Source organism: Cygnus olor, chromosome 28, assembly GCF_009769625.2.
Source record: "Cygnus olor isolate bCygOlo1 chromosome 28, bCygOlo1.pri.v2, whole genome shotgun sequence".
Lineage (NCBI taxonomy): Eukaryota > Metazoa > Chordata > Aves > Anseriformes > Anatidae > Cygnus > Cygnus olor.
The window spans coordinates 2263150-2286553 of NC_049196.1; the positions used below are offsets into that span (position 1 = coordinate 2263150).

General features: G+C 57.3%; 11 protein-coding genes across 11 annotated transcripts; 6 read left to right on the forward strand and 5 right to left on the reverse strand.

Moving 5' to 3' along the window:
• Positions 1 to 485: 485 nt before the first annotated feature.
• Positions 486 to 1233, forward strand: LOC121060937 (claw keratin-like). The gene has a single exon (XM_040539124.1). It carries the CDS (start codon positions 486 to 488, stop codon positions 918 to 920), a length of 435 nt encoding a protein of 144 aa, XP_040395058.1. The 3' UTR covers positions 921 to 1233.
• A 1778-nt stretch (positions 1234 to 3011) lies between these two features.
• LOC121060946 (claw keratin-like) lies at positions 3012 to 3624 on the reverse strand. Its single transcript, XM_040539134.1, has one exon. The coding sequence runs from the start codon at positions 3485 to 3487 to the stop codon at positions 3071 to 3073; it is 417 nt and encodes a 138-aa protein (XP_040395068.1). The 5' UTR covers positions 3488 to 3624; the 3' UTR covers positions 3012 to 3070.
• A 981-nt stretch (positions 3625 to 4605) lies between these two features.
• On the forward strand, positions 4606 to 5276 carry LOC121060936 (claw keratin-like). Its single transcript, XM_040539123.1, has one exon. The coding sequence runs from the start codon at positions 4743 to 4745 to the stop codon at positions 5193 to 5195; it is 453 nt and encodes a 150-aa protein (XP_040395057.1). The 5' UTR covers positions 4606 to 4742; the 3' UTR covers positions 5196 to 5276.
• Positions 5277 to 7302: 2026 nt separating this feature from the next.
• On the reverse strand, positions 7303 to 7777 carry LOC121060945 (claw keratin-like). The gene has a single exon (XM_040539133.1). It carries the CDS (start codon positions 7759 to 7761, stop codon positions 7345 to 7347), a length of 417 nt encoding a protein of 138 aa, XP_040395067.1. The 5' UTR covers positions 7762 to 7777; the 3' UTR covers positions 7303 to 7344.
• A 1102-nt stretch (positions 7778 to 8879) lies between these two features.
• LOC121060938 (claw keratin-like) lies at positions 8880 to 22611 on the forward strand. Its single transcript, XM_040539125.1, has 3 exons — positions 8880 to 8897; positions 8996 to 9015; positions 22103 to 22611. The coding sequence occupies exon 3, from the start codon at positions 22104 to 22106 to the stop codon at positions 22536 to 22538; it is 435 nt and encodes a 144-aa protein (XP_040395059.1). The 5' UTR covers positions 8880 to 8897; positions 8996 to 9015; position 22103; the 3' UTR covers positions 22539 to 22611.
• Positions 8887 to 9433, forward strand: LOC121060942 (claw keratin-like). Its single transcript, XM_040539130.1, has 2 exons — positions 8887 to 8897; positions 8996 to 9433. Exon 2 carries the CDS (start codon positions 9017 to 9019, stop codon positions 9431 to 9433), a length of 417 nt encoding a protein of 138 aa, XP_040395064.1. The 5' UTR covers positions 8887 to 8897; positions 8996 to 9016.
• LOC121060944 (claw keratin-like) lies at positions 11585 to 12001 on the reverse strand. The gene has a single exon (XM_040539132.1). It carries the CDS (start codon positions 11999 to 12001, stop codon positions 11585 to 11587), a length of 417 nt encoding a protein of 138 aa, XP_040395066.1.
• On the forward strand, positions 13062 to 13673 carry LOC121060943 (claw keratin-like). The gene is made up of 2 exons (XM_040539131.1): positions 13062 to 13136; positions 13236 to 13673. The coding sequence occupies exon 2, from the start codon at positions 13257 to 13259 to the stop codon at positions 13671 to 13673; it is 417 nt and encodes a 138-aa protein (XP_040395065.1). The 5' UTR covers positions 13062 to 13136; positions 13236 to 13256.
• Positions 15826 to 16425, reverse strand: LOC121060941 (claw keratin-like). Its single transcript, XM_040539129.1, has 2 exons — positions 16362 to 16425; positions 15826 to 16263 (listed from the first exon to the last, which is right to left on the reverse strand). Exon 2 carries the CDS (start codon positions 16240 to 16242, stop codon positions 15826 to 15828), a length of 417 nt encoding a protein of 138 aa, XP_040395063.1. The 5' UTR covers positions 16243 to 16263; positions 16362 to 16425.
• LOC121060940 (claw keratin-like) lies at positions 17368 to 17932 on the forward strand. The gene is made up of 2 exons (XM_040539128.1): positions 17368 to 17378; positions 17477 to 17932. Exon 2 carries the CDS (start codon positions 17498 to 17500, stop codon positions 17930 to 17932), a length of 435 nt encoding a protein of 144 aa, XP_040395062.1. The 5' UTR covers positions 17368 to 17378; positions 17477 to 17497.
• Positions 20018 to 20670, reverse strand: LOC121060939 (claw keratin-like). Its single transcript, XM_040539126.1, has one exon. It carries the CDS (start codon positions 20517 to 20519, stop codon positions 20085 to 20087), a length of 435 nt encoding a protein of 144 aa, XP_040395060.1. The 5' UTR covers positions 20520 to 20670; the 3' UTR covers positions 20018 to 20084.
• Positions 22612 to 23404: the final 793 nt, after the last annotated feature.

A 23404-nucleotide genomic window follows, 5' to 3' on the forward strand; every position in this document is an offset into this window, starting at 1 on the left:
TGCCCGTGACTCTTCCACATAGAAAATGTTTGGGATTAGAAAGAAATCAGGGTTTATTGGTGTTTCAGGTCAGCTTCAGCAGTGTCTGGCCTTTGATGTAATTGAATGTCACGGTTTGTCACTCCCATCACCTCCCTGCTCCGCAGGGCAAGTCTGAGCCACAGTGTCCCTGATGGGGAGGGATATAATTGCTCCACATCTCCAAGTGTGTCATGATTTGTGCTGGCTTTATTGCATGAATATCTGAGGCTTCCACCACTGCCCCCTGCCTGATGTTGCAGGCTGTCTGGGACAGGTATAAAAGGGCTGAGGGCTTTGCAGCCCTCTATCCTGCTTCCTCCACTTGTCTCTAAACAGATCACCTGGGTAAGTCCTGCTCTTGGAGGCTTCTCGCGGCTCTCTCCCTGACCCCATCAATACAGCCTCTCCCCGGACCCTTGCCTAACTCTGCCTGCCCTTTGCAGTACTCCTTGCCTGCGTGGAAGATGTCCTGCTCCAGCCTGTGTGCCCCTGTGTGTGGGGTGGCCGCCCCGGCCCCAGTGGCTGACAGCGCCAACGAGCCCTGTGTGCGGCAGTGCCCCGACTCCACCGTGGTGATCCAGCCCCCGGCCACGGTGCTCACCTTGCCCGGGCCCATCCTCAGCTCCTTCCCACAGCACGCCGTAGTCGGCTCGGCGGGAATCCCGGGTGTGGCAGGGGGCTTCGGTGGCACTTTTGGAGGCCGTGGTGGCTTTGGGGGCTATGGAGGCCTTGGGGGTTATGGCGGCCTTTTGGGCTATGGAGGCCTTGGTGGTTATGGAGGCCTTGGAGGCTATGGAGGCCTTGGAGGCTATGGGGGCTATGGAGCATTTGGGAGCTGCGGATACGGTGGCTGGCGTCGGGGCCTCAGGTACCTCAGTGGCAACTGCGGGCCCTGCTAAGCCCACCTCTGCCTCCAACCTCTGACAAAGGAGAGCTCCAGAACTGCCCTGGTATGTCCCGACATGACACCAGCAGGAAGGGCTCCCATTCATCTTCACTGGCCTCCAGAGCTTGGAGGCCTCGTGCCTGCATGGGGCGCAGCTCTGACTTTTACCTGCCCCGCTTGAGATTCTCTTCAGGACTTGCTGCCCCGTGATACGCAGCCTAGCGCCTTCCTCCTGTTCCTGCGGTGTGATTGCTGGTCACCTCCTCTCTGCCTTTTGCAAGGAGTTGGTGGATGCCCCTGCCCAGGGCCTCCCTTTTTGCCATCTTCCTGCTATGCGGGACCTTCAATAAAAGCTCTGTTGCACCACATTCTCGACCCAAGGTATTTCTTCATCCTTCTTCTTCCAGACTTCCCCCAAAACTCAGAGCCAGGGCAGTGGGGCTGCTGGCTGCACTCCTGGCTTTGCTACTGGGGCCTTTGGGCCACTGGGGCAGGGCATTACGACTGAAGATCAGAGTCCCCAGTGGGTCTTGTAGCAGACAGCCCCCTGAACCTCCTCCCTTCTCTCAGCGGGAAGAATGGCAACGCATACCCAATCCTACTTTGAGAACATGACAGAGAAACAGACGTCTTGCACAGCCACCACAGCATGTTTGACCTCTTTATATTGCCTTTTCTGTGGTCACCCGTGGAGGTCTGGGGAGACAGAGAGACGGCCACTGCATGGTCAGAGCTCCTGCCACCTGCTGACTGTGCTCATGTGCCCAGCTGCAACTGGTGGCACTGGGAAGGGGTGAAGGAGACACAACCAAGTCTGCCCAAGGTTCCCCTCACATCATTTACCCATTGCAGCCATCCAGAGCCAGGGGGCACAAAGGCCTTGAGTAGGAGGTGGGTGTCCGTACCCTCCTCATGTCCCTTCCTTTCCCAAACATCTACTCATCATGTGATCCTGGCTCTGCACAGTGGTCTTTGTTGGAGACGGTTCCTGCCAGGGAAATCAAGAAGAGCAGTCGAGCAGCATGTTGGTCACTCCTGGGGGCTCAGGAAAACATGCATCACCCGTAATTGTGAAGACAGAGGAATGGGAAAACGTCTGTGAACTGTCAGAGCAGCTACAGCTTTCCTCCACCTCTTGCGCAGAACTTTGTGTGTCTCCACTTGTGCTTGAGGACATCTTTTCCATTTCTGCCCATCCACACCACTTCCCAGGTTCCAGTGCTACGACCCCCAGCCAACCACTGGGTCCTGCCTCACATAGCATCCCCTGCATGCTGGGTGAGGGCAGAGTGGTGGGAGGCAGCAGTCGTGCCTCATCACAGCTGTTGTGGCCAGGTGTTCTGGGGGCCTGGCCATGCAGGTCGCTTTGTGTGCTGGTGTGTGAGGAAGGGCAGCCATGGCCTGGCAGCATGTCTGCAGTATGGGACTGTGTGGAGCACTGCTGTCCTGCGTGGGCAGAGCTCTGTCCACCAGCTCTGGGCGGACAAGCTGGAGAGTCATGGAAGAGCTTCTGGCCCAGTGGTGGGGAAAGGCGTGCGAGTGCTCCATGGAGATGTGGGAGGAAGAGGAGGGAAACCGGAGGGGCTGCAGGAAAGGCTGGTGGGTGGACCTCCGCCTCCTTCCTCTGTCCTGTGGCCTCCCAGTTGACTCTAACCACACCTTTGCCCTTGGGGAGGCTGTGGCGACCTTCTTGTAATGGCTGTGCTACACAGGGCATTTAGAGGAGGTGAGGGAGTGCCTGCAGGGCCCCTGAGGACTCCCCGGTGGCAGCTCCCCAGCCTCACAGAAAGAAGCAAACAGAGGAAGGGTCACAGAAAAGACAGGGTCAAGAATGAAGTGCAACAGAGTTTTTATTTCAGGTCCAGGGGAGCAGGGAGATGGCAGAAAGGCAGCTCCTGACTCCTTGCAGAAGGCAGCGTTGGTGAGCAGCAGCAATGCCACAGGAGGCGTCCGTTGCATGGGTGCATCGTCATGGGGCAACAAGTCCTGTAAAGAAGCTCAAGCAGGGAGGAGAAGGGCGAGGTGGGCCCCATGAAGGCATTAGGCCTCCATGCTCTGGAGACCAGTGATGATAAAGGGGAGCCTTCCTGATGGTGTCATGTCATGACATTCCGAGGCAGCTCTGGAGTTCTCCTTCGCCAGGGGCTGGAGACAGTGGTGGGCTTAGCAGGGCCCACAGTTGCCACTGAGGTACCTGTGGCCCCGACGCCAGCCTCCATATCCACAGCTCCCAAAGGCTCCATAGCCCCCATAGCCTCCAAGGCCTCCATAGCCGCCAAGGCCTCCATAGCCCAAAAGGCCTCCATAGCCCCCAAAGCCACCATAGCCCCCAAAGCCACCACGGCCTCCAAAAGTGCCGCCGAAGCCCCCTGCCACACCCGGGATTCCCGCCGAGCCGACCACGGCATGCTGTGGGAAGGAGCTGAGGATGGGCCCGGGCAAGGTGAGCACTGTGGCCGGGGGTTGGATCACCACGGTGGAGTCGGGGCACTGCCGCACGCAGGGCTCGTTGGCGCTGTCAGCCACTGGGGCCGGGGCAGCCACCCCACACACAGGGGCACACAGGCTGGAGCAGGACATCTTCCACGCAGGCAAGGAGTACTGCAAAGGGCAGGCAGAGTTAGGCAAGGGTCTGGGGAGAGGCTGTACTGATGGAGTCAGGGAGAGAGCCGCGAGAAGCCTCCAAGAGCACGACTTACCCAGGTGATCTGTTTAGAGACAAGTGGAGGAAGCAGGATAGAGGGCTGCAAAGCCCTCAGCCCTTTTATACCTGTCCCAGACAGCCCACGGCATCAAACATAGGTGGAAGCCCCAGATATTCATGCAATAAAGCTGACACCCTTCATGACACACATGGTGATGCAGGGCAATTATATCGCTCCCCACTGGGGACATGGAGGCGCAAACGTGCCCTCGGGAAGAGGAACGTGATGGCAGGGACAGACCGTGACATGCAACTACGTGAAAGGCCAACCGCTCCTGAAGCTGACCTCAGAACACCAATAAACCCCAATGAATTCCTAATCCTAAACGTTTCCTATGTGGAACAATCACGGGTATTTTGCCAAAGAAGCACTTTGCAACCCTGCGCACAGCCTGCATGCCTGTCATTACCTCCCTTTTATGGGCTGGTAAACAGAGGTGGTGGAAGTTTGGGTAAAGGGATGAAGCCATCCCACCCACTTGCAGAAGCTTCCAAACATTCGCCATCACCCTGTACAGGCAAGGGCTGCAAGACACTTGGGTGGGAGTTCAGGAGCATCCCTAACCATTGCCCTTCTCCATGCTCTGTGGGAAAAGGGCTACTCCTTGCTCTCCAATTTGCCTGAAGGCCAAGCAAAGAGCTGTGGCTGTGTTGGCATTGTGGGTGAAGCCCAATCCGCCTGGGGGATTAGGAATTCATTGGGGTTTATTGGTGCTGTGAGGTCAGCTTCAGCAGCTGCTGGCCTTTCGTATAGGTGAGTGTCATGGTCTGTCCCTTCCATCACCTCCCTGTTTCCCAGGGCACGGTTGCGCCTCCATGTCCCCACTGGGGAGGGATATAATTGCCCCACATCACCACCTGTGTCATGAAGGGTGTCAGCTTTATTGCATGAATATCTGGGGCTTCCACTTATGTTTGATGCCGTGGGCTGTCTGGGACAGGTATAAAAGGGCTGAGGGCTTTGCAGCCCTCTATCCTGCTTCCTCCACTTGTCTCTAAACAGATCACCTGGGTAAGTCGTGCTCTTGGAGGCTTCTCGCGGCTCTCTCCCTGACTCCATCAGTACAGCCTCTCCCCAGACCCTTGCCTAACTCTGCCTGCCCTTTGCAGTACTCCTTGCCTGCGTGGAAGATGTCCTGCTCAAGCCTGTGTGCCCCTGTGTGTGGGGTGGCCGCCCCGGCCCCAGTGGCTGACAGCGCCAACGAGCCCTGCGTGCGGCAGTGCCCCGACTCCACCGTGGTGATCCAGCCCCCGGCCACGGTGCTCACCTTGCCCGGGCCCATCCTCAGCTCCTTCCCACAGCACGCCGTAGTCGGCTCGGCAGGAATCCCGGGTGTGGCAGGGGGCTTCGGTGGCACTTTTGGAGGCCGTGGTGGCTTTGGGGGCTATGGAGGCCTTGGGGCTTATGGTGGCCTTTTCGGTTATGGCAGCATTGGGAGCTATGGAGGCCTTTTGGGCTATGGAGGCCTTTTGGGCTATGGAGGCCTTGGAGGCTATGGGGGCTATGGAGCCTTTGGGAGCTGCGGATACGGTGGCTGGCGTCGGGGCCACAGGTACCTCAGTGGCAACTGCGGACCCTGCTAAGCCCACCTCTGGCTCCAGCCCCTGAAGAAGGAGAGCTCCAGAGCTGCCCTGGAACGTCCCGACATGACACCAAAAGGAAGGGCTCCCCTTCATCATCACTGGTCTCCAGAGCTTGGAGGCCCTATGCCTTCATGGGGCCTAGCTCCCTCTTTCTCCTGTCCCAATTGAGCTTCACTTCAGGACTTGCTCCCCCAGGGTGATGCAGCCCAAAGCCAACCGCCTGTTCCTGTGGCTGGCTGCTGCTCGCGTCCTCTCTGCCTTTTGCAAGGAGTTGGGGGCTGCCTCTGCCCAGGGACTGCCTTTCTGCCATCTTCCTGCTCCGCGGGACCTTCAATAAAAGCTCTGTTGCACCACATTCTCGACCCATGGTATTTCTTCATCCTTCTTCTTCCAGACTTCCCCCAAAATTCAGAGCCAGGGCAGTGGGGCTGCTGGCTGCACTCCTGGCTTTGCTACTGGGGCCTTTGGGCCACTGGGGCAGGGCATTACGACTGAAGATCAGAGTCCCCAGTGGGTCTTGTAGCGGACAGCCCCCTGAACCTCCTCCCTTCTCTCAGCGGGAAGAATGGCAACGCATACCCAATCCTACTTTGAGAACATGACAGAGAAACAGACGTCTTGCACAGCCACCACAGCATGCTTGACCTCTTTATATTGCCTTTTCTGTGGTCACCCGTGGAGGTCTGGGGAGACAGAGAGACGGCCACTGCATGGTCAGAGCTGCTGCCACCTGCTGACTGTGCTCATGTGCCCAGCTGCAACTGGTGGCACTGGGAAGGGGTGAAGGAGACACAACCAAGTCTGCCCAAGGTCCTCCTCACAGCCATGAACACATCACAGCCATCCAGATCCACGGAGCACAAAGGCCTTGAGTAGGAGGTGTGTGTCTGTACCCTCCTCGTGTCCCTTCCTTCCCCAAAAGTCTTCTGATCATGTGATCCTAGCTCTGCACAGTGGTCTTTCTTGGAGACGATTCTTGTCAGGGAAATCAAGAAGAGTAGCGGGGCAGCACGTTGGTCACTCCTGGGGGCTCAGGAAAACATGCATCACCCGTAATTGTCAAGACAGGGGAAGGGGAAAACGTCTGTGAACTGTCAGAGCAGCCACAGCTTTCCTCCACCTCTTGCGCAGAACTTTGTGTGTCTCCTCTTGTGCTTGGGCACATCTTTTCCATTTCTGCCCATCCACACCACTCCCCAGGCCCCAGTGCAAGGCCCCCCAGCCAACCACTGGGTGCTGCCTCACATAGCATCCCCTGCATGCTGGATGAGGGCAGAATGGTGGGAGGCAGCAGTCGTGCCTCATCACAGCTGTTGTGGCCAGGTGTTCTGGGGGCCTGGCCGTGCAGGTCGCTTTGTGTGCTGGTGTGTGAGGAAGGGCAGCCATGGCCTGGCAGCATGTCTGCAGTATGGGACTGTGTGGAGCACTGCTGTCCTGCGTGGGCAGAGCTCTGTCCACCAGCTCTGGGCGGACAAGCTGGAGAGTCATGGAAGAGCTTCTGGCCCAGTGGTGGGGAAAGGCGTGCGAGTGCTCCATGGAGATGTGGGAGGAAGAGGAGGGAAACCAGAGGGGCTGCAGGAAAGGCTGGTGGGGGGCCCTCCGCCTCCTTCCTCTGTCCTGTGGCCTCCCAGTTGACTCTAACCACGCCTTTGCCCTTGGGGAGGCTGTGGCACCCTCTTGTAATGGCCGTGTGCACAGGGCATTTGGAGGAGGTGAGGGAGTGCCTGCAGGGCCCCTGAGGACTCCCCGGTGGCAGCTCCCCAGCCTCACAGAAAGAAGCGAATGGAGGAAGGGTCACAGAAAAGACAGGGTCAAGAATGAAGTGCAACAGAGTTTTTATTTCAGGTCCAGGGGAGCAGGGAGATGGCAGGAAGGCAGCCCCTGACTCCTTGCAGAAGGCAGCGTTGGTGAGCAGCAGCAATGCCACAGGAGGCGTCCGTTGCATGGGTGCATCGTCATGGGGCAACAAGTCCTGTAAAGAAGCTCAAGCAGGGAGGAGAAGGGCGAGGTGGGCCCCATGAAGGCATTAGGCCTCCATGCTCTGGAGACCAGTGATGATAAAGGGGAGCCTTCCTGATGGTGTCATGTCATGACATTCCGAGGCAGCTCTGGAGTTCTCCTTCGCCAGGGGCTGGAGACAGTGGTGGGCTTAGCAGGGCCCACAGTTGCCACTGAGGTACCTGTGGCCCCGACGCCAGCCTCCATATCCACAGCTCCCAAAGGCTCCATAGCCCCCATAGCCTCCAAGGCCTCCATAGCCGCCAAGGCCTCCATAGCCCAAAAGGCCTCCATAGCCCCCAAAGCCACCATAGCCCCCAAAGCCACCACGGCCTCCAAAAGTGCCGCCGAAGCCCCCTGCCACACCCGGGATTCCCGCCGAGCCGACCACGGCATGCTGTGGGAAGGAGCTGAGGATGGGCCCGGGCAAGGTGAGCACTGTGGCCGGGGGCTGGATCACCACGGTGGAGTCGGGGCACTGCCGCACGCAGGGCTCGTTGGCGCTGTCAGCCACTGGGGCCGGGGCGGCCACCCCACACACAGGGGCACACAGGCTGGAGCAGGACATCTTCCACGCAGGCAAGGAGTACTGCAAAGGGCAGGCAGAGTTAGGCAAGGGTCTGGGGAGAGGCTGTACTGATGGAGTCAGGGAGAGAGCTGCGAGAAGCCTCCAAGAGCACGACTTACCCAGCTGATCTGTTTAGAGACAAGTGGAGGAAGCAGGATAGAGGGCTGCAAAGCCCTCAGCCCTTTTATACCTGTCCCAGACAGCCCACGGCATCAAACATAGGTGGAAGCCCCAGATATTCATGCAATAAAGCTGACACCCCTCATGACACACATGGTGATGCAGGGCAATTATATCGCTCCCCACTGGGGACATGGAGGCACAAACGTGCCCTCGGGAAGAGGAACGTGATGGCAGGGACAGACCGTGACATGCAACTACGTGAAAGGCCAACCGCTCCTGAAGCTGACCTCAGAACACCAATAAACCCCAATGAATTCCTAATCCTAAACGTTTCCTATGTGGAACAATCACGGGTATTTTGCCGAAGAAGCACTTTGCAACCCTGCGCACAGCCTGCATGCCTGTCATTACCTCCCTTTTATGGGCTGGTAAACAGAGGTGGTGGAAGTTTGGGTAAAGGGATGAAGCCATCCCACCCACTTGCAGAAGCTTCCAAACATTCACCATCACCCTGTACAGGCAAGGGCTGCAAGACACTTGGGTGGGAGTTCAGGAGCATCCCTAACCATTGCCCTTCTCCATGCTCTGTGGGAAAAGGGCTACTCCTTGCTCTCCAATTCACCTGAAGGCCAAGCAAAGAGCTGTGGCTGTGTTGGCATTGTGGGTGAAGCCCAATCCGCCTGGGGGATTAAGAATTCATTGGGGTTTATTGGTGCTGTGAGGTCAGCTTCAGCAGCTGCTGGCCTTTCATGTAGGTGAGTGTCATGGTCTGTCCCTTCCATCACCTCCCTGTTTCCCAGGGCACGGTTGCGCCTCCATGTCCCCACTGGGGAGGGATATAATTGCCCCACATCACCACCTGTGTCATGAAGGGTGTCAGCTTTATTGCATGAATATCTGGGGCTTCCACTTATGTTTGATGCCGTGGGCTGTCTGGGACAGGTATAAAAGGGCTGAGGGCTTTGCAGCCCTCTATCCTGCTTCCTCCACTTGTCTCTAAACAGATCACCTGGGTAAGTCCTGCTCTTGGAGGCTTCTCGCGGCTCTCTCCCTGCCTCCATCAGTATAGCCTCTCCCCAGACCCTTGCCTAACTCTGCCTGCCCTTTGCAGTACTCCTTGCCTGCGTGGAAGATGTCCTGCTCCAGCCTGTGTGCCCCTGTGTGTGGGGTGGCCGCCCCAGCCCCAGTGGCTGACAGCTTCAACGAGCCCTGCGTGCAGCAGTGCCCTGACTCCACCGTGGTGATCCAGCCTCCGGCCACGGTGCTCACCTTGCCCGGGCCCATCCTCAGCTCCTTCCCACAGCATGCCGTGGTCGGCTCGGCAGGAGTCCCGGGTGTGGCAGGGGGCTTCGGCGGCACTTTTGGAGGCCGTGGTGGCTTTGGGGGCTATGGAGGCCTTGGGGCTTATGGTGGCCTTTTCGGTTATGGCGGCATTGGGAGCTATGGAGGCCTTGGAGGCTATGGGGGCTATGGAGCCTTTGGGAGCTGTGGATACGGTGGCTGGCGTCGGGGCCACAGGTACCTCAGTGGCAACTGCGGACCCTGCTAAGCCCACCTCTGGCTCCAGCCCCTGAAGAAGGAGAGCTCCAGAGCTGCCCTGGAACGTCCCGACATGACACCAAAAGGAAGGGCTCCCCTTCATCATCACTGGTCTCCAGAGCTTGGAGGCCCTATGCCTTCATGGGGCCTAGCTCCCTCTTTCTCCTGTCCCAATTGAGCTTCACTTCAGGACTTGCTCCCCCAGGGTGATGCAGCCCAAAGCCAACCGCCTGTTCCTGTGGCTGGCTGCTGCTCGCGTCCTCTCTGCCTTTTGCAAGGAGTTGGGGGCTGCCTCTGCCCAGCGGCTGCCTTTCTGCCATCTTCCTGCTATGCGGGACCTTCAATAAAAGCTCTGTTGCACCACATTCTCGACCCATGGTATTTCTTCATCCTTCTTCTTCCAGACTTCCCCCAAAACTCAGAGCCAGGGCAGTGGGGCTGCTGGCTGCACTCCTGGCTTTGCTACTGGGGCCTTTGGGCCACTGGGGCAGGGCATTACGACTGAAGATCAGAGTCCCCAGTGGGTCTTGTAGCGGACAGCCCCCTGAACCTCCTCCCTTCTCTCAGCGGGAAGAATGGCAACGCATACCCAATCCTACTTTGAGAACATGACAGAGAAACAGACGTCTTGCACAGCCACCACAGCATGTTTGACCTCTTTATATTGCCTTTTCTGTGGTCACCCGTGGAGGTCTGGGGAGACAGAGAGACGGCCACTGCATGGTCAGAGCTGCTGCCACCTGCTGACTGTGCTCATATGCCCAACTGCAACTGGTGGCACTGGGAAGGGGTGAAGGAGACACAGCCAAGTTTTCCCAAGGTCCTCCTCACAGCCATGAACACATCACAGCCATCCAGATCCACGGAGCACAAAGGCCTTGAGTAGGAGGTGTGTGTCTGTACCCTCCTCGTGTCCCTTCCTTCCCCAAAAGTCTTCTGATCATGTGATCCTAGCTCTGCACAGTGGTCTTTCTTGGAGACGATTCTTGTCAGGGAAATCAAGAAGAGTAGCGGGGCAGCACGTTGGTCACTCCTGGGGGCTCAGGAAAACATGCATCACCCGTAATTGTCAAGACAGGGGAAGGGGAAAACGTCTGTGAACTGTCAGAGCAGCCACAGCTTTCCTCCACCTCTTGCGCAGAACTTTGTGTGTCTCCTCTTGTGCTTGGGCACATCTTTTCCATTTCTGCCCATCCACACCACTCCCCAGGCCCCAGTGCAAGGCCCCCCAGCCAACCACTGGGTGCTGCCTCACATAGCATCCCCTGCATGCTGGGTGAGGGCAGAGTGGTGGGAGGCAGCAGTCGTGCCTCATCACAGCTGTTGTGGCCAGGTGTTCTGGGGGCCTGGCCATGCAGGTCGCTTTGTGTGCTGGTGTGTGAGGAAGGGCAGCCATGGCCTGGCAGCATGTCTGCAGTATGGGACTGTGTGGAGCACTGCTGTCCTGCGTGGGCAGAGCTCTGTCCACCAGCTCTGGGCGGACAAGCTGGAGAGTCATGGAAGAGCTTCTGGCCCAGTGGTGGGGAAAGGCGTGCGAGTGCTCCATGGAGATGTGGGAGGAAGAGGAGGGAAACCGGAGGGGCTGCAGGAAAGGCTGGTGGGTGGACCTCCGCCTCCTTCCTCTGTCCTGTGGCCTCCCAGTTGACTCTAACCACACCTTTGCCCTTGGGGAGGCTGTGGCGACCTTCTTGTAATGGCTGTGCTACACAGGGCATTTAGAGGAGGTGAGGGAGTGCCTGCAGGGCCCCTGAGGACTCCCCGGTGGCAGCTCCCCAGCCTCACAGAAAGAAGCAAACAGAGGAAGGGTCACAGAAAAGACAGGGTCAAGAATGAAGTGCAACAGAGTTTTTATTTCAGGTCCAGGGGAGCAGGGAGATGGCAGGAAGGCAGCCCCTGACTCCTTGCAGAAGGCAGCGTTGGTGAGCAGCAGCAATGCCACAGGAGGCGTCCGTTGCATGGGTGCATCGTCATGGGGCAACAAGTCCTGTAAAGAAGCTCAAGCAGGGAGGAGAAGGGCGAGGTGGGCCCCATGAAGGCATTAGGCCTCCATGCTCTGGAGACCAGTGATGATAAAGGGGAGCCTTCCTGATGGTGTCATGTCATGACATTCCGAGGCAGCTCTGGAGTTCTCCTTCGCCAGGGGCTGGAGACAGTGGTGGGCTTAGCAGGGCCCACAATTGCCACTGAGGTACCTGTGGCCCCGACGCCAGCCTCCATATCCACAGCTCCCAAAGGCTCCATAGCCCCCATAGCCTCCAAGGCCTCCATAGCCGCCAAGGCCTCCATAGCCCAAAAGGCCTCCATAGCCCCCAAAGCCACCATAGCCCCCAAAGCCACCACGGCCTCCAAAAGTGCCGCCGAAGCCCCCTGCCACACCCGGGATTCCCGCCGAGCCGACCACGGCATGCTGTGGGAAGGAGCTGAGGATGGGCCCGGGCAAGGTGAGCACCGTGGCCGGGGGCTGGATCACCACGGTGGAGTCGGGGCACTGCCGCACACAGGGCTCGTTGGCGCTGTCAGCCACTGGGGCCGGGGCGGCCACCCCACACACAGGGGCACACAGGCTGGAGCAGGACATCTTCCACGCAGGCAAGGAGTACTGCAAAGGGCAGGCAGAGTTAGGCAAGGGTCTGGGGAGAGGCTGTACTGATGGAGTCAGGGAGAGAGCTGCGAGAAGCCTCCAAGAGCACGACTTACCCAGCTGATCTGTTTAGAGACAAGTGGAGGAAGCAGGATAGAGGGCTGCAAAGCCCTCAGCCCTTTTATACCTGTCCCAGACAGCCCACGGCATCAAACATAGGTGGAAGCCCCAGATATTCATGCAATAAAGCTGACACCCCTCATGACACACATGGTGATGCAGGGCAATTATATCGCTCCCCAGTGGGGACATGGAGGCACAAATGTGCCCTCGGGAAGAGGAACGTGATGGCAGGGACAGACCGTGACATGCAACTACGTGAAAGGCCAACCGCTCCTGAAGCTGACCTCAGAACACCAATAAACCCCAATGAATTCCTAATCCTAAACGTTTCCTATGTGGAACAATCACGGGTATTTTGCTGAAGAAGCACTTTGCAACCCTGCGCACAGCCTGCATGCCTGTCATTACCTCCCTTTTATGGGCTGGTAAACAGAGGTGGTGGAAGTTTGGGTAAAGGGATGAAGCCATCCCACCCACTTGCAGAAGCTTCCAAACATTCACCATCACCCTGTACAGGCAAGGGCTGCAAGACACTTGGGTGGGAGTTCAGGAGCATCCCTAACCATTGCCCTTCTCCATGCTCTGTGGGAAAAGGGCTACTCCTTGCTCTCCAATTCACCTGAAGGCCAAGCAAAGAGCTGTGGCTGTGTTGGCATTGTGGGTGAAGCCCAATCCGCCTGGGGGATTAGGAATTCATTGGGGTTTATTGGTGCTGTGAGGTCAGCTTCAGCAGCTGCTGGCCTTTCATGTAGGTGAGTGTCATGGTCTGTCCCTTCCATCACCTCCCTGTTTCCCAGGGCACGGTTGCGCCTCCATGTCCCCACTGGGGAGGGATATAATTGCCCCACATCACCACCTGTGTCATGAAGGGTGTCAGCTTTATTGCATGAATATCTGGGGCTTCCACTTATGTTTGATGCCGTGGGCTGTCTGGGACAGGTATAAAAGGGCTGAGGGCTTTGCAGCCCTCTATCCTGCTTCCTCCACTTGTCTCTAAACAGATCACCTGGGTAAGTCCTGCTCTTGGAGGCTTCTCGGGGCTCTCTCCCTGCCTCCATCAGTATAGCCTCTCCCCAGACCCTTGCCTAACTCTGCCTGCCCTTTGCAGTACTCCTTGCCTGCGTGGAAGATGTCCTGCTCCAGCCTGTGTGCCCCTGTGTGTGGGGTGGCCGCCCCAGCCCCAGTGGCTGACAGCTTCAACGAGCCCTGCGTGCAGCAGTGCCCTGACTCCACCGTGGTGATCCAGCCTCCGGCCACGGTGCTCACCTTGCCCGGGCCCATCCTCAGCTCCTTCCCACAGCATGCCGTGGTCGGCTCGGCAGGAGTCCCGGGTGTGGCAGGGGGCTTCGGCGGCACTTTTGGAGGCCGTGGTGGCTTTGGGGGCTATGGAGGCCTTGGGGCTTATGGTGGCCTTTTCGGTTATGGCGGCATTGGGAGCTATGGAGGCCTTGGAGGCTATGGGGGCTATGGAGCCTTTGGGAGCTGTGGATACGGTGGCTGGCGTCGGGGCCACAGGTACCTCAGTGGCAACTGCGGACCCTGCTAAGCCCACCTCTGGCTCCAGCCCCTGAAGAAGGAGAGCTCCAGAGCTGCCCTGGAACGTCCCGACATGACACCAAAAGGAAGGGCTCCCCTTCATCATCACTGGTCTCCAGAGCTTGGAGGCCCTATGCCTTCATGGGGCCTAGCTCCCTCTTTCTCCTGTCCCAATTGAGCTTCACTTCAGGACTTGCTCCCCCAGGGTGATGCAGCCCAAAGCCAACCGCCTGTTCCTGTGGCTGGCTGCTGCTCGCGTCCTCTCTGCCTTTTGCAAGGAGTTGGGGGCTGCCTCTGCCCAGCGGCTGCCTTTCTGCCATCTTCCTGCTATGCGGGACCTTCAATAAAAGCTCTGTTGCACCACATTCTCGACCCATGGTATTTCTTCATCCTTCTTCTTCCAGACTTCCCCCAAAACTCAGAGCCAGGGCAGTGGGGCTGCTGGCTGCACTCCTGGCTTTGCTACTGGGGCCTTTGGGCCACTGGGGCAGGGCATTACGACTGAAGATCAGAGTCCCCAGTGGGTCTTGTAGCGGACAGCCCCCTGAACGTCCTCCCTTCTCTCAGCGGGAAGAATGGCAACGCATACCCAATCCTACCTTGAGAACATGACAGAGAAACAGACGTCTTGCACAGCCACCACAGCATGTTTGACCTCTTTATATTGCCTTTTCTGTGGTCACCCGTGGAGGTCTGGGGAGACAGAGAGACGGCCACTGCATGGTCAGAGCTGCTGCCACCTGCTGACTGTGCTCATATGCCCAACTGCAACTGGTGGCACTGGGAAGGGGTGAAGGAGACACAGCCAAGTTTTCCCAAGGTCCTCCTCACAGCCATGAACACATCACAGCCATCCAGATCCACGGAGCACAAAGGCCTTGAGTAGGAGGTGTGTGTCTGTACCCTCCTCGTGTCCCTTCCTTCCCCAAAAGTCTTCTGATCATGTGATCCTAGCTCTGCACAGTGGTCTTTCTTGGAGACGATTCTTGTCAGGGAAATCAAGAAGAGTAGCGGGGCAGCACGTTGGTCACTCCTGGGGGCTCAGGAAAACATGCATCACCCGTAATTGTCAAGACAGGGGAAGGGGAAAACGTCTGTGAACTGTCAGAGCAGCCACAGCTTTCCTCCACCTCTTGCGCAGAACTTTGTGTGTCTCCTCTTGTGCTTGGGCACATCTTTTCCATTTCTGCCCATCCACACCACTCCCCAGGCCCCAGTGCAAGGCCCCCCAGCCAACCACTGGGTGCTGCCTCACATAGCATCCCCTGCATGCTGGGTGAGGGCAGAATGGTGGGAGGCAGCAGTCATGCCTCATCACAGCTGTTGTGGCCAGGTGTTCTGGGGGCCTGGCCATGCCGGTCGCTTTGTGTGCTGGTGTGTGAGGAAGGGCAGCCATGGCCTGGCAGCATGTCTGCAGTATGGGACTGTGTGGAGCACTGCTGTCCTACGTGGGCAGAGCTCTGTCCACCAGCTCTGGGCGGACAAGCTGGAGAGTCATGGAAGAGCTTCTGGCCCAGTGGTGGGGAAAGGCGTGCGAGTGCTCCATGGAGATGTGGGAGGAAGAGGAGGGAAACCAGAGGGGCTGCAGGAAAGGCTGGTGGGGGGCCCTCCGCCTCCTTCCTCTGTCCCGTGGCCTCCCAGTTGACTCTAACCACGCCTTTGCCCTTGGGGAGGCTGTGGCGACCCTCTTGTAATGGCCGTGTGCACAGGGCATTTGGAGGAGGTGAGGGAGTGCCTGCAGGGCCCCTGAGGACTCCCCGGTGGCAGCTCCCCAGCCTCACAGAAAGAAGCGAATGGAGGAAGGGTCACAGAAAAGACAGGGTCCAGAATGTGTTGTAACAGAGCTTTTATTTCAGGTCCAGGGGAGCAGGGAGATGGCAGAAAGGCAGCCCCTGACTCCTTGCAGAAGGCAGAGCGTTGGTGAGCAGCTGCCTTGCCACAGGAGGCGTCTGGTGCTTAGCTGCATCATCATGGGGTATTGAGTCCTGAAGCGAAGCTCAAGCAGCGAGGAGAAGGACAGAGGGGCCCCATGAAGGCACAAGGCCTCCAAGCTCTCAAGCCCAATGATTCTAAAGCGGAGCCTTCCATGGCAACATCAGGTGGGGAAGTTCCAGGGCAGCTCCAGAGCTCTCCTTCTTCAGGGGCTGGAGCCAGTGGTGGGCTTAACAGGGCCCACAGTTGCCACTGAGGTACCTGTGGCCCCGACGCCAGCCTCCATATCCACAGCTTCCAAAGGCTCCATAGCCCCCATAGCCTCCAAGGCCTCCATAGCCGCCAAGGCCTCCATAGCCCAAAAGGCCTCCATAGCCCCCAAAGCCACCATAGCCCCCAAAGCCACCACGGCCTCCAAAAGTGCCGCCGAAGCCCCCTGCCACACCCGGGATTCCCGCCGAGCCGACCACGGCATGCTGTGGGAAGGAGCTGAGGATGGGCCCGGGCAAGGTGAGCACTGTGGCCGGGGGTTGGATCACCACGGTGGAGTCGGGGCACTGCCGCACGCAGGGCTCGTTGGCGCTGTCAGCCACTGGGGCCGGGGCGGCCACCCCACACACAGGGGCACACAGGCTGGAGCAGGACATCTTCCACGCAGGCAAGGAGTACTGCAAAGGGCAGGCAGAGTTAGGCAAGGGTCTGGGGAGAGGCTGTACTGATGGAGTCAGGGAGAGAGCCGCGAGAAGCCTCCAAGAGCACGACTTACCCAGGTGATCTGTTTAGAGACAAGTGGAGGAAGCAGGATAGAGGGCTGCAAAGCCCTCAGCCCTTTTATACCTGTCCCAGACAGCCCACGGCATCAAACATAGGTGGAAGCCCCAGATATTCATGCAATAAAGCTGACACCCCTCATGACACACATGGTGATGCAGGGCAATTATATCGCTCCCCACTGGGGACATGGAGGCGCAAACGTGCCCTGGGGAAGAGGAACGTGATGGCAGGGACAGACCGTGACATGCAACTACGTGAAAGGCCAGCCGCTCCTGAAGCTGACCTCAGAACACCAATAAACCCCAATGAATTCCTAATCCTAAACGTTTCCTATGTGGAACAATCACGGGTATTTTGCCGAAGAAGCACTTTGCAACCCTGCGCACAGCCTGCATGCCTGTCATTACCTCCCTTTTATGGGCTGGTAAACAGAGGTGGTGGAAGTTTGGGTAAAGGGATGAAGCCATCCCACCCACTTGCAGAAGCTTCCAAACATTCACCATCACCCTGTACAGGCAAGGGCTGCAAGACACTTGGGTGGGAGTTCAGGAGCATCCCTAACCATTGCCCTTCTCCATGCTCTGTGGGAAAAGGGCTACTCCTTGCTCTCCAATTCGCCTGAAGGCCAAGCAAAGAGCTGTGGCTGTGTTGGCATTGTGGGTGAAGCCCAATCCGCCTGGGGGATTAAGAATTCATTGGGGTTTATTGGTGCTGTGAGGTCAGCTTCAGCAGCTGCTGGCCTTTCATGTAGGTGAGTGTCATGGTCTGTCCCTTCCATCACCTCCCTGTTTCCCAGGGCACGGTTGCGCCTCCATGTCCCCACTGGGGAGGGATATAATTGCCCCACATCACCACCTGTGTCATGAAGGGTGTCAGCTTTATTGCATGAATATCTGGGGCTTCCACTTATGTTTGATGCCGTGGGCTGTCTGGGACAGGTATAAAAGGGCTGAGGGCTTTGCAGCCCTCTATCCTGCTTCCTCCACTTGTCTCTAAACAGATCACCTGGGTAAGTCCTGCTCTTGGAGGCTTCTCGGGGCTCTCTCCCTGCCTCCATCAGTATAGCCTCTCCCCAGACCCTTGCCTAACTCTGCCTGCCCTTTGCAGTACTCCTTGCCTGCGTGGAAGATGTCCTGCTCCAGCCTGTGTGCCCCTGTGTGTGGGGTGGCCGCCCCAGCCCCAGTGGCTGACAGCTTCAACGAGCCCTGCGTGCAGCAGTGCCCTGACTCCACCGTGGTGATCCAGCCTCCGGCCACGGTGCTCACCTTGCCCGGGCCCATCCTCAGCTCCTTCCCACAGCACGCCGTGGTCGGCTCGGCAGGAGTCCCGGGTGTGGCAGGGGGCTTCGGCGGCACTTTTGGAGGCCATGGTGGCTTTGGGGGCTATGGAGGCCTTGGGGCTTATGGTGGCCTTTTCGGTTATGGCGGCATTGGGAGCTATGGAGGCCTTTTGGGCTATGGAGGCCTTGGAGGCTATGGGGGCTATGGAGCCTTTGGGAGCTGTGGATACGGTGGCTGGCGTCGGGGCCACAGGTACCTCAGTGGCAACTGCGGACCCTGCTAAGCCCACCTCTGGCTCCAGCCCCTGAAGAAGGAGAGCTCCAGAGCTGCCCTGGAACGTCCCGACATGACACCAAAAGGAAGGGCTCCCCTTCATCATCACTGGTCTCCAGAGCTTGGAGGCCCTATGCCTTCATGGGGCCTAGCTCCCTCTTTCTCCTGTCCCAATTGAGCTTCACTTCAGGACTTGCTCCCCCAGGGTGATTCGGCCCAAAGCCAACCGCCTGTTCCTGTGGCTGGCTGCTGCTCGCGTCCTCTCTGCCTTTTGCAAGGAGTTGGGGGCTGCCTCTGCCCAGGGACTGCCTTTCTGCCATCTTCCTGCTCCGCGGGACCTTCAATAAAAGCTCTGTTGCACCACATTCTCGACCCATGGTATTTCTTCATCCTTCTTCTTCCAGACTTCCCCCAAAACTCAGAGCCAGGGCAGTGGGGCTGCTAGCTGCACTCCTGGCTTTGCTACTGGGGCCTTTGGGCCACTGGGGCAGGGCATTACGACTGAAGATCAGAGTCCCCAGTGGGTCTTGTAGCGGACAGCCCCCTGAACCTCCTCCCTTCTCTCAGCGGGAAGAATGGCAACGCATACCCAATCCTACTTTGAGAACATGACAGAGAAACAGACGTCTTGCACAGCCACCACAGCATGTTTGACCTCTTTATATTGCCTTTTCTGTGGTCACCCGTGGAGGTCTGGGGAGACAGAGAGACGGCCACTGCATGGTCAGAGCTGCTGCCACCTGCTGACTGTGCTCATATGCCCAACTGCAACTGGTGGCACTGGGAAGGGGTGAAGGAGACACAGCCAGGTTTTCCCAAGGTCCTCCTCACAGCCATGAACACATCACAGCCATCCAGATCCACGGAGCACAAAGGCCTTGAGTAGGAGGTGTATGTCTGTACCCTCCTCGTGTCCCTTCCTTCCCCAAAAGTCTTCTGATCATGTGATCCTAGCTCTGCACAGTGGTCTTTCTTGGAGACGATTCTTGTCAGGGAAATCAAGAAGAGTAGCGGGGCAGCACGTTGGTCACTCCTGGGGGCTCAGGAAAACATGCATCACCCGTAGTTGTCAAGACAGGGGAAGGGGAAAACGTCTGTGAACTGTCAGAGCAGCCACAGCTTTCCTCCACCTCTTGCGCAGAACTTTGTGTGTCTCCTCTTGTGCTTGGGCACATCTTTTCCATTTCTGCCCATCCACACCACTCCCCAGGCCCCAGTGCAAGGCCCCCCAGCCAACCACTGGGTGCTGCCTCACATAGCATCCCCTGCATGCTGGATGAGGGCAGAATGGTGGGAGGCAGCAGTCGTGCCTCATCACAGCTGTTGTGGCCAGGTGTTCTGGGGGCCTGGCCGTGCAGGTCGCTTTGTGTGCTGGTGTGTGAGGAAGGGCAGCCATGGCCTGGCAGCATGTCTGCAGTATGGGACTGTGTGGAGCACTGCTGTCCTACGTGGGCAGAGCTCTGTCCACCAGCTCTGGGCGGACAAGCTGGAGAGTCATGGAAGAGCTTCTGGCCCAGTGGTGGGGAAAGGCGTGCGAGTGCTCCATGGAGATGTGGGAGGAAGAGGAGGGAAACCAGAGGGGCTGCAGGAAAGGCTGGTGGGGGGCCCTCCGCCTCCTTCCTCTGTCCCGTGGCCTCCCAGTTGACTCTAACCACGCCTTTGCCCTTGGGGAGGCTGTGGCGACCCTCTTGTAATGGCCGCGTGCGCAGGGCATTTGGAGGAGGTGAGGGAGTGCCTGCAGGGCCCCTGAGGACTCCCCGGTGGCAGCTCCCCAGCCTCACAGAAAGAAGCGAATGGAGGAAGGGTCACAGAAAAGACAGGGTCCAGAATGTGTTGTAACAGAGCTTTTATTTCAGGTCCAGGGGAGCAGGGAGATGGCAGAAAGGCAGCCCCTGACTCCTTGCAGAAGGCAGAGCGTTGGTGAGCAGCTGCCTTGCCACAGGAGGCGTCTGGTGCTTAGCTGCATCATCATGGGGTATTGAGTCCTGAAGCGAAGCTCAAGCAGCGAGGAGAAGGACAGAGGGGCCCCATGAAGGCACAAGGCCTCCAAGCTCTCAAGCCCAATGATTCTAAAGCGGAGCCTTCCATGGCAACATCAGGTGGGGAAGTTCCAGGGCAGCTCCAGAGCTCTCCTTCTTCAGGGGCTGGAGCCAGTGGTGGGCTTAACAGGGCCCACAGTTGCCACTGAGGTACCTGTGGCCCCGACGCCAGCCTCCGTATCCACAGCTCCCAAAGGCTCCATAGCCCCCATAGCCTCCAAGGCCTCCATAGCCACCAAGGCCTCCATAGCCACCAAGGCCTCCATAGCCCAAAAGGCCTCCATAGCCCCCAAAGCCCCCATAGCCCCCAAAGCCACCACGGCCTCCAAAAGTGCCACCGAAGCCCCCTGCCACACCCGGGATTCCCGCCGAGCCGACCACGGCATGCTGCGGGAAGGAGCTGAGGATGGGCCCGGGCAAGGTGAGCACCGTGGCCGGGGGCTGGATCACCACGGTGGAGTCGGGGCACTGCCGCACGCAGGGCTCGTTGGCGCTGTCAGCCACTGGGGCCGGGGCAGCCACCCCGCACACAGGGGCACACAGGCTGGAGCAGGACATCTTCCACGCAGGCAAGGAGTACTGCAAAGGGCAGGCAGAGTTAGGCAAGGGTCTGGGGAGAGGCTGTACTGATGGAGTCAGGGAGAGAGCCGCGAGAAGCCTCCAAGAGCACGACTTACCCAGGTGATCTGTTTAGAGACAAGTGGAGGAAGCAGGATAGAGGGCTGCAAAGCCCTCAGCCCTTTTATACCTGTCCCAGACAGCCTGTATCATCAGGCAGGCGGTGGTGGTGGAAGCCCCAGATGTTCAGGCAATAATGCCAGCATGAATCATGACACAGGTGGTGATGTGGGGCAATTATATCCTTCCCCATCGGGGACATTGAATGCAAACATTCTCTGGGGATCAGGGTGCCGATGGGAGGAACAGGCCACGACACTTAACTTCATGAAAATCCAGCCACTGCTGAAACTGACCTCACAACACCAATAAACCCTGATTTCTTCCTAATCCCAAACTTTGTCTATGTGGAAGAGTCATGGGCAACTGGTTGAAGTGCTTTGCAATCCTGTGCACAGCCAGCACGCCTGTCATTACCTCCCTTTTACGGGCTGGTAAACAGAGGTGGTGGAAGTTTGGGTAAAGTGATGAATTCACCCCACTCACTTGCAGCAGCTCCCAAACACTCACCATCTCCCTGTACAGGCAAGGGCTGCAAGGCACTCGGGTGGGAGTTCAGGAGCATCCCTAACCATTGCCCTTGTCCCTGCCCTGTGGGACATGTGCTACTCCTTACTCTGCAGTTCTCCTGAAGGCCAAGCAGAGAGCTGTGGCTATGTTGGTGTTGCAGGTGAAGCCCGATCTGCCCGGGGGATTAGGAACTCATTGGGGTTTATTGGTGCTGTGAGGTCAGCTTCAGCAGCACCTGGCCTTTCATGTGACTGTCATGGTCTGTCCCTCCCATCACGTTCCTCTTCCCCAGGGCACGTTTGAGCCTCAGTGACCCTGATGGGGAGGGATAAAATTGCCCTGCGTTTGCACGTGTGTCATGATTTGTGATGTCTTTATTGCATGAATATCTGGGGCTTCCACCTGTCTTCGATGCTGCGGGCTGTCTGGGACAGGTATAAAAGAGCTGAGGGGTTCACAACCCTCTATCCTGCTTCCTCCACTTGCCTCTTACCAGATCACCTGGGTAAGTCCATGCCTTATGTGCCTCTTCTGTTCCTCAGCAGTCGTTTCATCAATTGCATCTGTTGTTGTTTGTTCTACCATTCTTTTTGTAGTGTTGTATAGGCTTGGTTCTGACAGTAGTGTTTCATTGCTCTGGAAAGGATGGATATTGAAAATTTTAGGCATGATGCTCTGAGCTTCCCAACGCAATTGAGTCCTTTGGGTGCTCAGTCTCTTTCCATGTGCTTTGGATGATGTGGTTTTTCTTATGTCCTAAGGGTCAGGGAGAGTAAGTGGTCCACACTAGCTTTCCAAATGAATATTGTCCTTATGCTCTGACTGCCTGAGGTGATGCAGAGCATTTCCTGGGGCACAAGCTCCAAGAACAGGACAGCCACAGGGTACTTGCAATGCGGTGATGTTCTGACCCCAGCTCTGCCTTCTCTCACAGCTTTGCCTCCAAATCGAAGGATGTCCTGCTCCAGCCTGTGTGCCCCTGTGTGTGGGGTGGCCGCCCCGGCCCCAGTGGCTGACAGCGCCAACGAGCCCTGCGTGCGGCAGTGCCCCGACTCCACCGTGGTGATCCAGCCCCCGGCCACGGTGCTCACCTTGCCCGGGCCCATCCTCAGCTCCTTCCCACAGCATGCCATGGTCAGCTCAGCGGGAGTCCCGGGTGTGGCAGGGGGCTTCGGCGGCACTTTTGGAGGCCGTGGTGGCTTTGGGGACTATGGAGGCCTTGGGGGTTATGGCAGCCTTTTGGGCTATGGAGGCCTTGGGAGCTATGGAGGCCTTTTGGGCTATGGAGGCCTTGGAGGCTATGGGGGCTATGGAGCCTTTGGGAGCTGTGGATACGGAGGCTGGCGTCGGGGCCACAGGTACCTCAGTGGCAACTGCGGGCCCTGCTAAACTCCAAAAGCCCATGGAATGCAGTGCTGCATCTGCCTTGAGCCTTTACAAACAGCTGCCCTTGATTTCTACAACCAGATGCAGAACAAATCTTTCAGTCCCTCTTTCAGCTGTGCCAAAGCAGCTACTTTAATCTACTGCTCCCTGCTTTTTTGCACAGAATAACCTTGCAGATGTGTATCTGGGGGTTTCAGGGTGTCCAGCAATGCCTTCAAAAGCTCCCCTCTATCTACAATACAGCAGAGCAGTTCTCATCCTTGGGTGAGTGTCTCCCCTCTCCGCCCAGATGTGAGGTTCCAGAATGGTGCTAAGAAGGGGGAATCTTTGAGGTGAAGTCCTGTGACTTGCTGCCGCCTTGTGATTTTCATGATTCTAATTCATTGTTTCTGTGTTGTTTTGTTTTCTGCTGTCAGTGTCTATTGCCTTTTCCATCCATATTAAAGAATCTCAATTGCATCAACAACTTGCTTTTGGTTTGTTTGTGTGTCTAAATTTGGTCTTTTGATTTTCTGCATTGGTTAGAGACTTTTTGATAATTAATCTCAAGCCATAATGTCAGAAATCAGATGGCAAATTTGTTAGCAAACAGTTTGTGGGAGGTTGAACAGCTTGTGATACAGACCCTTGAGCTGTAGCATGCAATAGATGTAAACAAGCTAATATCCTTATTGTGAGGGATAGATTTGAAAGGAAAAAATATAACTTAACTTATCTGTTGCTTAGAGATCCTTTTCCCAAGAAGTGTACAATATCTCCAGATTTCTTCATGCTAAGTAGTCTGAGAAGTTCAAAGCACTTCTCAGATGCTTGTAACTATTTAATACATTCGTAGTGTATTATTACTGTATTAAATGCTTACTGTTCTC